Source organism: Oryza brachyantha, chromosome 2 (assembly GCF_000231095.2).
Source record: "Oryza brachyantha chromosome 2, ObraRS2, whole genome shotgun sequence".
Taxonomy (NCBI): Eukaryota; Viridiplantae; Streptophyta; class Magnoliopsida; order Poales; family Poaceae; genus Oryza; species Oryza brachyantha.
In genome coordinates this window covers 26,855,443-26,869,534 of record NC_023164.2, presented here as the reverse complement: position 1 = coordinate 26,869,534, position 14,092 = coordinate 26,855,443, and the positions used below count along the sequence as shown (strand labels likewise).

General features: G+C 41.4%; 2 protein-coding genes across 2 annotated transcripts; one reads left to right on the top strand and one right to left on the bottom strand.

Annotated features, from left to right (window-relative positions):
* Positions 1-4,223: 4,223 nt before the first annotated feature.
* On the top strand, positions 4,224-8,003 carry LOC102699376 (serine/threonine-protein phosphatase PP1). The gene is made up of 5 exons (XM_006648068.3): positions 4,224-4,460; positions 4,652-4,874; positions 5,869-6,428; positions 6,515-6,709; positions 7,583-8,003. Exons 2-5 carry the CDS (start codon positions 4,697-4,699, stop codon positions 7,598-7,600), a joined length of 951 nt encoding a protein of 316 aa, XP_006648131.1. The 5' UTR covers positions 4,224-4,460; positions 4,652-4,696; the 3' UTR covers positions 7,601-8,003.
* A 583-nt stretch (positions 8,004-8,586) lies between these two features.
* LOC102722094 (lysM domain receptor-like kinase 3) lies at positions 8,587-10,427 on the bottom strand. Its single transcript, XM_040520995.1, has one exon. It carries the CDS (start codon positions 10,249-10,251, stop codon positions 8,938-8,940), a length of 1,314 nt encoding a protein of 437 aa, XP_040376929.1. The 5' UTR covers positions 10,252-10,427; the 3' UTR covers positions 8,587-8,937.
* Positions 10,428-14,092: the final 3,665 nt, after the last annotated feature.

Sequence of the window (14,092 nt, the reverse complement as noted above, 5' to 3'; positions counted from 1 at the left end):
ATACATTACATGGAATTATGAGACACTTAAATAAAACATTAAATATAGATAAACCACCAAACTAGTTGCACAGTTATGAAAGAAATCTTAAGATGAATCTTTTGAACCTAATTAGCCTACGGTTAGCCATAAGTGCTACAGTAACCAACATGTGCTAATGACGGATTAATTAGGCTCAAAAGATCCGTCTCGCGGTTTCTAGGCTAGCCGTGAAATTTGTTTTTCCATTCGTCCGAAAACTCTTTTCGACATCCAATCAAACATTTGACGTGACACTTCTCCTAAAAATTTTTCCAATCTAAACACCACCTTTGTTAGGCAGACGTGATGCAGCCGTCTACATACTGGAGTGGGATAGTACTCCATTTTAGAGACATTTGCCTTGTTTAGTTCCCAATTTTTTTTTAAAAAACATCACATCAAATTTTTAGACACCTAAATAAAGCATTAAACATAGATGAATTAAAAAACTAATTACACAGTTATGTAAGAAATCTTAAGACGAATCTTTTAAGCCTAATTAGTCCATGATTAGCCATAAGTGCTACGGTAACAAACATGTGCTAATGATAGATTAATTAGGCTCAAAAGATTTGTCTCGCGGTTTCTAGGCTAGCCGTGAAATTCGTTTTTTCATTCGTGTCCAAAAACACCTTTCGACATCCGGTTAAACGTTCGATGTGATGTTTTTGCCAAAAAATTTTGGCAACTAAACACCACCTTTATGTTAGGCCTTGCTTAGTTCCCAAAAAGTTTTTTAAAAACATCACATCGAATCTTTAGACATTTAAATGAAACATTAAATAAAGATGAACAAAAAAACTAATTGCACAGTTATGGGAGAAATCGCAAGACGAATTTTTTGAGACTAATTAGGCCATGATTAGCCATAAGTGCTACAGTAACAAATATGTGCTAATGGCACCATAATTAGGCTTAAAAGATTCGTCTCGCAGTTTCTTACTGGAATCTATAATTTGTTTTTTCATTTGGGTCCAAAAACCCCTTTCGATATCTGGTCAAACGTCTGACATGACATTTGTCGTAAAAATTTTTACAATCTAGACGCACCCTTAGGTTAAAGCCCACTGGCAGGTCTAAATCTGCGTGAAATGAACAGACACAAGTCCAACAAGCACTAAGCACTAGTAATCAACAAGATGCTGCCAAATATACTACACACACTCACAGCCTGAACAAACTCTGCCATCAGGGAACTGACCAACATCTGACGCAGGAATTCAGGTGCACGTAGCTCTCACTGATTACACGGATTTGTAATTTAGGTTGTGATTAAGCTCAACATACTGGTAGTGCAGCAGTGGCCTGGTCCACATGTTGCTCTTCTTGTTGTTCACACGTTGCTGTCTTCCAGTTCATCAATGAGTAATTGAGTTATTTGCTCGATGAATGGGAAGCAAGGGGAGCTTGTAGCAGCAGATAAACCGAAGCTTCTTGTTGCTGTCGGTGGAGTATAGTAGAGCGGCGCCGGCCATCTTCTTCTCCTCCGGCAGGAGATCTAACGACCTCCTGCCATGGATGGTTGATAGCCTGCATGTTGCCAGTGGAGTTGCCACAAATGATCAGATCAGGATCCAGGCAAGAATATATTCTTTGGACTGATGCTCAATTCAGACAGGCCATGTTTGATTTTGCAACCAAGAAGTATGAAAAGAACTGATGGCCAGTTCATGGTACGCGTGGTCAATCTCGTCGAGATCTTCGGAAAGTGACTACCACTGAACCAAGCTACTGCAATGGCCGCCATGGATCGCAGAGAAGACGATGGCGAGCTCCCTGGCCAATAAGCCAATTGTGAGATTTAGGCACTGACTTTCATTGGATAGTGAGATCTGATGATTTTACTTTCTCTCTAAATAGAAGCCGACATATGGGCCCTACAATAATCGGACGTACATATCGGTCATCCGGTTAGGGAAAGTTAAGTCGGAGAAACTTCGTCTATTAGACATAGGCTCTCTCTGCCATCTGAAAGGCTTCCTCTACCTTGGGATGTTAATATCATTATCGATATCTGAACTTCTCTTGTGCAACTTTGAGCAACTGAGCAGAGGAGGCATTTTTTCAGTTCAGGGATTTAAGTACAACTAGAAAAGATCCACTTTGTCGTGGTATTGAGACCATTTATAATTTCACATCATACTCTGACTTCTAGTTTGTCTTAAAAAAATATCAATTCTTTGATTTGATCAGTGGGCTCGATGGTTAGTGCTTTCTGGTGACAGATTTGGATTAGTCATACGAATTTCATATTCTCTAAGGAAAAGAAAACTATATTTTATACGGTTTCGTTGATTCGTACATACTAATTTCTTTTTTCTGATCTGATTATGGATGATGGTATATTTTTCGACAGATTAGGACATGGTTTGGTGACTTTGCTGCCTTAAAAAATCGAATACGCTACAGGATTTTGCCTTCTTCAAAAGAGACCTGTACATACAATTTTCCTTCTATCCACTCATGCATCCATTAATCTATTTGGACGATTTACTTCCTGCCACGATCACGTATATATTCTGCTCACATTTTGCAGAACCTGCCACGATCACGTATATATTCTGCTTACATTTTGCAGAACAGGGGCGATATTCAATGTAATGAGGACTTAATATTATAAGAATCTGAAGAGCATCCAGATAGAATCATGCATATGTACATAAACAACAAAGTGATTAGTAAAATGTCAGAGGAGCGAATGGGAATTAAGCATCTGGGCAGGAAGCACACAAATACATGCAGATCATCCAGCTACCCCATGTATAAGTATAACAGCATAAAATAATTAGCAGATGCAACCTCTGAACTCATTTTGAATCTACAGAAAGGCTACCATATAACAAACTAACATCACATCACCATTGCATTTTGCTCATGCTACTGAATGAAACCGTGTGAATGATTTTATCTTCGCATGAACAGTATTCACAGATTGCGTATGGATCCATGCACAAGGATAGAAGACTCTTCTGAAACTGAGCAGACAAATTAACCAGCTGCTAGCCAGCTTTGACGATGGCTAATCCCAACGCAGTCTTAACCATCTCAGTTCACTGCAGCCAATGATCAGTGGGTCCATTCCATTCACTGACATGACTTTTCCATGGGCAAGCTGATCGTCCTCTTGTCTGAAAGATTCCAGAGGAGGAAGGAGGAGGAAGCCGCCGATGCGCCATCCACCACCCAAATTCTATTCTGCCCAGCGATAGGTGGATTTGCGTGTGCTGTGTTGTGTACTTGTGTTTGTGCGCCATGATCACTAAGCACCTACTACTACTTGTTTGAAAGCCCCAAGAGATTAGGTAAATCAAAACAACAGCAGGATACATCCAAACACAACAGCTTGCATCACTGAAAACAGTGAAGTGATTCATTCATCATTGGTTAACGACATAACAAATGTTACTACTACTTACAAGGATTGGATAATTAATTATGTTATGTGTTCACTGGGGTAGATAGCAACAGTCAATACACATCGCAGTAGGTACTGGTACTACTCTCTCCAATCTACATTGTCAGGTGTTTTAGTTTTATCTAAACTTCACTGACTTTGATAGAAAGATATTTTAATAGTTATAAAGCAAATAAATGTAGTATGGAGTCATATTTTATCGTGGATTTAAAATATAGCTACTTTTCTTAAATCACCGCAAACTGCCTCCTAGGAAATTTTTGTACCGTGTATGTATTTTATCGGTGAATATCCAGCAGCACTGAAATAATGTTATTTGTCGGTACATGTTGTATTTATGATAGTCAACAATTAGTACGGTATAAACAGAGTCATGAAATTGTACCAATCCGTATGAAGCTCGCAGCATTAAGGTTACAATCACCAATTCATACGACAAATGCAGGCAGGGAAAAGAAGAACAAGTCTCCCCAACACATAAATACATCCAACCATTTTTTTCTACAAACATCAGCATTGCACTTACTGTGTCCTTTGGCCGTCTTCAATTCATCCAAAAAAAATATCCACACTTTTCATGCAAACCAACAAAATTCAGACTGCATGAGAACAACAAAAAATGTCAGATAAAAATGGAGAAAGGGCCAAAAATAAATAAAACTAAGAAAAAAAAGTTGGAAGTAAATGTTCCAGTAATCTCCAACCAAGGACCCAGACAGAGTATGTGCCATTTTTAAGGGGTTTAATGCAAAAAAGCTTATGCTTTTATTCCAAAGTCCAATACAAGTCTTTGGGGAATTGGCACAGGCAGGAGAGAGAGAGAGAGTTAGAGAGAGAGAGAGGCCCATACTACCAATGCCAAGAACAAGAAATCAGAGAGCCCGAGCAAAAATCCAATCCGAATCCCCTCCCAAAACCCACCAAGAAAATCTCCCCCAACTCCAAGAACAAGATCAAGAGAGCATCCTAAAACATTAGGGAATAGAGAGGAGGAGACCACAAAGAGAGAAGAGACCAAGAAAAGGTACTACCTTTGATCCCTCCCTCCCCAAATAGCACTACTAGTCGTCACAATCCGAGAGCCGCCGCCTCCACAAATCCCCTCCTACCGAGAGCAAAGCAAGCAAGATTTTTGCTCGATCTCCGCTTCAGTTTTTGCTGTAAAGTTCGTCTTTTTTTTTTTTAAACTGGTTCTGCTCATGCGTTTCTGAGAAGTTTTCAAGAGGAGTTGGGGAGAGTTCAAGAACTGGGGAGATTGGGATGGATCCGGTGCTGCTGGACGACATCATCCGGAGACTTATCGAGGTGAAGAATCTGAAGCCAGGGAAGAACGCGCAGCTGTCGGAGTCGGAGATTAAGCAGCTCTGCGCCACCTCCAAGGAGATCTTCCTGCAGCAGCCCAACCTCCTCGAGCTCGAGGCCCCCATCAAAATCTGTGGTAATTTCCTTGTTTCTTGTCGTGCCTGAGCAATTTCTTTGTGTCGCCTGCCCCCAAAATGTGATCTTGGGGATTTGCTTGGGTGGTCAACGGGTAGCAAGTGACTTCGTCATGCTTTCTGGATGCACTTCCTTAATGTACTATGCCCGATCTTTTGATCGATGGCCAACTATTATCCAGTTTTTTTGGTGTTTTATGATTATATCGCTTGATGATCTGGTTGTTAACTGGAATAGAGGTTTACCACATACTGCTTCCCAATGATTCAGTATTACCGGGAATAGAAACCCTCATCTACTATATGTTTGCTCATAAAAAGCTCATACTTCGCGAACGATATTCATATCAAGATTTCCTAGTGATTTAGTATTGCTGGGACTGAACCCGTATCCACTATATACTTGCTGGTTCAAAGCTGCTATTTTGTGAAGCAAGCTATGGCATTGTTTAGATTTTGCTTTGTTTGTTGATAGAAAGATAAAAAGCTTCCAAGGTGGAGAGTCTACTGGGTAACTTTTGATCGCTGTAGAGTTATGGCAAAGTGATCTTTCCTGGTACAATCACATCAAGGCATTTCAAAATCTGGCAATCTGGGTACTCCATCCTGATATTGGTAGTTTGTTCAATTGTTCCCATCTCAAGAAAGAGAGAAAAAAAACTTCCACTTTCTGAGATTTCTTACTGGATCGTTTTGATAGAAAGATGCTAGTGTTTTTAGGCTATGTTCCGTTCAGGATTTGTTGTGTTACGAGTTAAGTAGAATCTTGTATCATACGTGATGGTAAGGTTGTATATTTTTCCCCCATGGCATCTTGTCATTATATTCCATGAGCGAAAATAAAATGATTCTCATAAATCAATAATATTTCAGCAAAATGTGGCAGTGCTTGACCTACATTTTTATGAATCTCAATATTGGTGTAGGGTGAACCTCGAGCAGCTTTAATAATAAATCATTAGAGTTTTCTAATCTTGCATAATTTCTTCTGATCAGGTGATGTTCATGGGCAGTATTCTGATCTTCTGAGGCTGTTTGATTATGGTGGGTATCCACCTCAATCCAACTATCTCTTCTTGGGTGATTATGTGGACCGGGGAAAGCAAAGCCTTGAGACCATATGCCTCCTTCTGGCCTATAAGATCAAGTACCCTGAAAACTTCTTCCTTCTCAGAGGCAACCATGAATGTGCATCAGTCAACCGCATCTACGGATTTTATGATGAGTGCAAGCGCAGATTCAGTGTAAAACTCTGGAAGACTTTTACCGACTGTTTTAACTGCTTACCAGTCGCAGCATTGATAGACGAGAAGATTCTATGTATGCATGGAGGTCTCTCTCCAGAGTTGAATAAGCTGGATCAAATACTCAACCTCAACCGTCCCACAGATGTACCTGATACTGGGTTACTTTGTGATCTTCTTTGGTCCGATCCATCCAATGAAGCGCAAGGGTGGGCTATGAATGATCGAGGTGTTTCATATACATTTGGGCCAGATAAAGTGTCTGAATTTCTCGAGAAGCACGAATTAGACCTCATTTGTCGAGCCCATCAGGTGTCCTATGTTCACAATTTCCTGATCTTTTTATTTCCTTACCAACATAATTGATTGATCAACTATTCTGGCCTTTTGGAATTCAGGTTGTTGAAGATGGGTACGAGTTCTTTGCTAACCGCCAACTTGTAACAATATTCTCGGCTCCTAATTACTGTGGAGAATTTGATAATGCTGGTGCCATGATGAGTGTGGATGATACACTGATGTGCTCTTTTCAAATACTAAAACCTGCGAGGAAAATGTTGGGTGGTTCCACGAATTCCAAATCCGGCTTCAAGGTATGTGAATAATTGTTATTTTTCTTGTTTATACAATATAGTGCTTCCCTACAGCTTCCCTTCCCAAAAAAAAGGTGCTGATATTTGTTCTCTCTAACATGCCACTGTTGCTTTGTATAGTCATTCTATTTAACTGTCTTTTATTTTTTAGAAAAAAATGTGAAAATGGTTTGAAACCAGTAGTGTGGTGTGTTCATGGAGCCGTTCTAACCAAACATTTGTGTGTTCATGTAGTATTAACTGAACACTTGTCTGACTGCCAGACTTTCTTCAAAATTATTAGTTTTACGAAATGAAGTGGCAGTTTTCAGTTGGCTGAGGTGATTGTGTGGTTAAGCTTATCTCCTGCAACTACCTAATCTACCAACAATTGACTTCCACTCTAGGAATATGAAACCCTACCAACACTACTTGGTTTTTACAGTTGAAATTCGTGCAAAATGTTTTGTTGTGATATCCTGCTGTTTTTGGTTGTATGAAAATCCATGAAGTTGTGTTGTTGATACAATCAGATAATTCAATTTCATTTCTTGGTAGATAATATTTCTAGTTTATTCCATGGCAATGCATGTCATAATCATTTAGGACGAAGTTGGTGGTAGACATTGACCTCACAGAACAGTTCAACCATATCTGATGTTACACCCTATTGCCTTTGACCTACTTTGTTTTGTTCCCCACTAAGTGCGCGTGGCAGTATCAGAACAAAGATATCAGTTGGCTGGGCTAAGTGCATGTCCACTTTCTGAGGCTAGATCAGATGTACAGAAGATTATATGAACACAATTCTGCATTAGAATATATATATGTGCTTGAATGAATCACACCAATGCTGAAATGTAACTAACCTCCATCTCTCCTCTGTTTGATTAGTCACTGAGAGGATGGTGACGATGAGCAAGCTGTGATCCAATCTGCCGGCGCATGTCTACAGCGGCTGCGACTAACCGGCATTTCCGCCTACAGCTCGGGGCCATAAACAGCAAGGCAGATAGATGTGTACAACTTTCCAGTCGATGGAACTGTACATCGTTCATGTTGGATTAACACTGTTGTAATGTATTATTGGTTTTACCATGCGGATCTCTTATCATATGAGAGGATGTGAATGAAAACTGTTCTCCCGTCCTCCCCCTCTAAATTCAGAAAAGTTCAGACAGAAGGACGCAAATAAAATAGCTAGAGCCGAGTGTTTTTGAACCAAATTTCCATCCAGTGAGCATCAGTGCTAACATAGTTATCCCGACAGGTAGCCCCGTTGAACCTGTTATTACTGAACTTTTATGCTTTTTTTCCCCTCTCCTGTGCCTGCTTGCATCTGAGCTTTGAGTGGTTGAAGAATCAGTGGGTTCTTTTGGTGAAACTGTTGTTTTTCATTGCGTTGATCTGATCTTCCGACGTCGTGTCTGAGCTGACTAGCTGAGCAGAATGAATGTTGATTCTATGCGTTGTAAAGTTCAGTTTTAAGGTTTCAAAAGTGCTTGGCTTTGATCTGAGATCGATTAAAAAGGAGAGAATATCATGGGCTGAATTGTGATCCTTCCTTTACCAGAGTTATTATTCTGGCTTTACACTTCACATGATGTGGGCTGTCAGTCTGATATTCGATCTTTTGTTAACGCATTAGAATATGTTCTCTGAAGTAAATGATTGAGAGTGAATTTCACAAGCAAGCAGAAGAAAAATCTTGCTGGGGATGAGAATCAGATTCGTGATATTACGACATGGCGCACTCAGGACGGATGATCAGGAGGCAACGCAAATTTTCTCTCCGTTGAAACGAAACACGACCAACAGGCCAAGAAAGCTGAAGAATTCCCAGACAGAGTACCAGACACATCCACATCAACGCTGGAGAAAAAAGAGAAGCTTTCTACGATTACAACTAATAAAGTACTCGTATTCAACATCCAAATCACCGGAGTATAAGATATATAGATATGGATGGAGATATATACATTCTGAAATCATCAGGCTCTATTTCAGTGTTAGCATTGTGCTTGCAATTCGATCTACCTCACCCACATTTGTGTCAATCATGTTAGCTAAATCTCCTATATTAACACTACTAAATCTGTTGTCACTGCAGATCAACTATAACAAGAAAAACTATCTATACATCGCCTGATTAACAACGAAACCACATGAAAAAAAATGCATCTTTTTTTACTGTCAGGATGCATGAGCCGGTGAGCAATCGTTCTCCGGCGAGCTGGCCTCACCGAACTTCACCTGGGGGCAATGGAGATGGAGATGTCGGTGGGGACGCGGAACTTGTCGGCCCAGTCCTGCGCCTCCAGGAAGAGCTTGGACACCTTGGCGGCGACCCACGACATCTCCGGCCGCGCCGCGCGGTCCTTGGCCACGCACCGGAGCGCCAGCGTTGTCAGCGCCTCCGCCGCGTCCACGGGGAACGAGTCCCTGAGCCTCCGGTCCACCCACCGCCGCATCGCCTCCCCTCCGCCCTCCGCCGCCGCGGCCTCCGCGCTCTCGATCAGCGACGTCCTCTCGTACTCCCCCGTCGCCTTGTTGTACTCGTACTTCACCGGCTCCTGCCCGGACACCAGCTCAAGCAGCACCACGCCGAGCGCGTACACGTCCGACCGCCGCGACGGCGCTCCACCGGCGATCAGCTCCGGCGCCATGTACCCTCGCGTGCCCTCGATCCGCCTCCCCCGGCTTCCCGTGCGGCGGTGGCCCTCGCCGGATGAACCCTGGTCCGTCTTGTCGCTTTCCGGGAGCTCGCCTGCGAGATCGGCGGCGCCGAAGTGGGCGATCTTGGCGCGGAGGTGCGGGCCTTCGCCGCAGACGAGGACGGTGGAGGCGGAGAGGCGGTTGTGGACGGTGTCGGCCTGGAGGTGGACGTAGTGGAGCGCGTCGCAGAGGTCGGCGGCGATCTTGAGCCGGGACTGCCACGACGCGAGCGGGGTGAAGCTTGGGTTGTTCGGGTTGCGGAGCAGCGCGGACAGCGGGGACGCGTCGTGGAGGAGCTCGTAGGCGAGGAAGAGGGAGCCGTCGGGCGACGCGGCGGCGCCGAGGAGGCGGGCGATGGCGGCGTGGTGGCAGTGGCCAAGAACGGCGAGGCGGGCAGAGACGTGGGCCGGGTCGCGGCGGAGCGGGCGGCGGAAGACGGCGGCGGAGTGGCCGCGGAGGGAGCAGCTGAAGGACGACGAGGAGGAATTACCCGCGGGGGTGAGGCGGTGGGAGGAGGAGAAGTTGGCGGTGGCGGCGGCGAGCTCGTGGAAGGTGAGGAGGAGCGGGAGGTCAGGGAGGGAGTCGCGGAGGGCCTGGAGGGAGGCGGCGGAGGAGGAGGAGGTGGAGGGGGCGGCGGAGGAGGTGGAGTAGTTGGCGGTGGTGCGCGGCGACCTCTGGTGCTTTCTTGGGGTGGTGGCCGCGGTGGCGGTGGAGGCCGATGCGGCCATGGAGGAGACGGAGGCGGCGGTGGCGACGGAGCTCTTGGTCTTGCACATCCGCCGATCCTTCTCCTTCTCCTTCTCCGGCTCCGGCTCCGGCTTGGGCTTGCGCTTCCAGAGGGCAACCATGGGCGAGGCAGCTTGCTCGCTTGCTTCCCCTTCCTTCCTTGCTACTGCCCGCCCAGATCGGAGGGCGGCCGCATGCGGCTGCTGCGAGTTGAATTGCGGCCACCTAATAAAGCTTGCGCCTTTGGCCTCTTGCTTGATGAGGAGGAGGAAGAAGAAGATGGTCGGTCAGAGACAGATCAAATGGATTGTGGCACACTGCATTTCATTTCATGATTTGCATCTCTTTTTTTTACTCCTAAAGAGTCTAAGAGGTTCTTTAGATGGGACTAAATTTTTTAGCCTCACGTCACATTGGATATTTGGATACTATTTTGAAGTATTAAATATAGACTAATTAAAAAACTAATTTTATAAATAAGAGTTAATCCGTAAGACGAATTTTTTGAACCTAATTAATCCATAATTAGCAAATGTTTACTGTCACATCATATAGACTAATCATGGATTAATTAGGCTCATTAGATTCGTCTCGTAAATTAGTCTAAGATTATGCATGGGTTTTATTTATAGACTATGTTTGCTATTTATAATTAGTATCCAAACATCCGATGTGACTAGGGGCTAAAGTTTAGCCCCTATAAAAAAACACCCCCTAAAGGCTCATCCGTTTTTAGAAGAAAAACAAAAGAAATGTTATTTGGTTTGTAGAAGTAAATTATAGGAAAACTAAATGATTTTTTCCCTTTTCTGTAGGTCACAAGGTTACATGGGGAGCATATGAAATTTTACTTTCACTAAAACCTATTGAAAAGTTTTGCATAAACTATTCCTTTACATTTCTATTCATGTGTATTAAAATTACTCTGAACAAAATGAGCCCTACTGGTTGCCATGTTTTTTTTTTCTTTCAGCATGATAGTTTCGCTGAAATTAAACATAAACAAAACGATATATTAACGATTAAAAATAATGTATAGATATATTTTTTATATATGTGCTCTTAAAGATATAGAAGCAAATGCTAAAAAATAAATTATAATAAAAACCCTAAAATTTAAGTCTATAAATTTACATTTTATTTTATAAGCTCTGCATAGGCAAAAAGACGAAGCCATTTGTTTGTTGGCGTGGATGGTTCATTCCAGTTGAAAATCAAAGAGGATAATCTATTTATCTAGTGAATGGTTCTTTTTCTCTCGTACATCAAACGATTGATCTTTTTTGTGTACTTTTCTTTAGTTTAAAGGATAATAATACAATAGTAGTAGCACCTAACTTTCGTTGCGTGAAGCCAAACACTCATTCCCCGTGGTAGATACTTGTCGTTTTACGTATACTTCTAGTCAAACATTTGAATCATTTTGTGTATTAACCTTTAAATATGCTTATAATTTCACTTTTGTTGATTATAAGCCACAAGGGTTTATCAACAACTAAAAATAACTCTTGAGAAAAAAATTATATAAAATATGATGAAAAAAACAAAAGCAACTTTAAGATAAAGTTTTAGGATAAAGTTTTAGAATTCAAATTAAGACTATAGCTTATAAGCTGAATGCTAAATGATATTGCGATTTGCATCAAAACGTATAAACGACTACAATATGATAACTTCAAGTATTAGTGCTTGAACATAAATTACGATATAAAAACAATATTTTTCACAACAATATAAGAATCCATAGGACCATAAGAACTCATACAAATTTGGATAAGAAAGAAAGAAAGAAAAGTAAACAAGATGAAGAAAGTCCAATATTTTGAGTTTAAAAAGGAGGGGGGGTATGTATTGATCCACCTTTATTTATTAGTAAGTGTTTATCACAGTACAGTATCACAAGCCCTTTTCATCTAACTAGCCTGTCTGTATTATTTTTATTTGATCTCGTTGATTTTTAACAATTTATTTTATTTAAAACTTTTTATCTAAAGATGTAAAACTGCAAAGCGTTTTAGTAACAAATCAAATCACGACCAAACGAAACAACGTAGATTCTTTTAATACAAACGTAAATCTAAATGGCGTCGAACGAAAAAGTTGGAGAGAAGAGACAATTGAATTGAGTAATCTATGTAGACTGTAGTTGACGACGACAACTGTAGTAGCCACTTGCAAGTGAACACAAACACAAACACAAACACAACTGTAGTATATCATACTGCTCCTACTAATGAGTAATTAATCAATGGTTTTAGCTTCTTTTTCAGTTGACTGGATCGAGCTCCTGCTGGCTTCCTGTACTGTCTGAAAATGCATATGTACAAGTGATCAGTGGGTGATGAGGCAGATTAAGCTAGTGGTTCATCCAATTCTGACCTAATCTAATCTCAGTGACACTGTGAGATCGATGGAGGTTATACGTACTCGTAGCTGTGTGTCCGGGATTCAGCTGAATTCATGGTCGATGACGATGCCGTCTCCACCAGGCAAGCATGCACCCGTCAACGCTTACCTTCAAATCGCACTACAGATGTGCATAATTGACTTACTACTCAACTATGGATTCAAAAAGCTCGAAGCTCGGGCTCGGATCGGCTTGGATCAAGCTTGACTTAGATAGTCTCGAACTCGTAACATTAACGAGTCTTTCAGCTTGTGAGCTTAATGAGCCAACTCACAAGCTGCCCCGTTTAGCTCGTTAGTACTGCATATTGCTATATTTTTATATATTTAGAACTTATTAACCGGTGCTTAGCACTATGATCACAATCAAACTATTATAATTAGTGACTAATTTGTTAGTTAATATCTATTCTTAGGTTAATATATGATAAATAATAAATTATAAAAATTATAAAGATAATTTAAATAAAACCTAGCTTGTTAACTATCCTAATGAGCTTAACGAGCTATCTCGTTAAGATAGTGAGCTCTAACGAGCCAAACTGGCTCGTTATCCACCCTATACTCGACTACTCCATTTATGTTAAAATATAACTATCCAAGATAAACTTTGGCCCATCTTAGAACTCTGAATCTGGATATGTTCTCTGTCTAAATTTATAGCACTATAATGGATTAAATCTCATCCTAGATAGCTATTTTCTTCATATTTCAATACATGATATTGTTGACTTTGACACGCGTTTGACCGTTTGTATTATTCAAAAAATTTGTGCAAATATGCAAAACTTTGAGTTATAAGTAAAATATATTTAGTAATAATTAAATCTAATCACAGTAAATTAAATAATAATTATGATATTTTTGTGAATAAGATAAATGGTTATATATATATGTACCAAAATATTAACTCCGAATATTGTGTTGCATCAACAACGCATGCCCAGTTAGCACTAGTTTGCACTGACTAGAGAGAGAGAGAATGAATAAAAAGGATTGATCGCTCGGTCGTTGACTCTTAATTGGCTGGCTAATAGAACTGCATGCGAGCTACGACAGCAATTAAATTAAACAGCACGCACGGTGTATACATTGGTGTACAGCGACGTGACTGCAGCATCGTCCATGCATCACACTAAACAATACATGATGCATGCGTGCGTCGTCAATTAGCTATGCAACTCCAAGACAAAAACGAAAACAACCTAGAAAAACTAATTAACAATCCACTCCTCCTTTGATTTTGTCTCCTCAGAGAACGGGAAACAAGGAGGGAGAGAAGAACAGCGACGCCTCTTTCGTCATGATCTGCTGTTCTCTGCATCAGCTGCTGCTGAATTAAGATGTGAATGAACATTGGCATTCACATTTTGGACCATATGTATACCTACCTCATCGGATTAAGATGTCTCTGTAGTTTAGTTCGTTTTGATCATCAATGATGGCCAGTTCGTCAGGACGATGCTCACCAACAACAATAATTCCAGGTCAAAATAATATAGGAGCTAGCATCAGAGGCAGGTTTTTGTGTTGAACCAGTAGTGCAGATCACCCTAG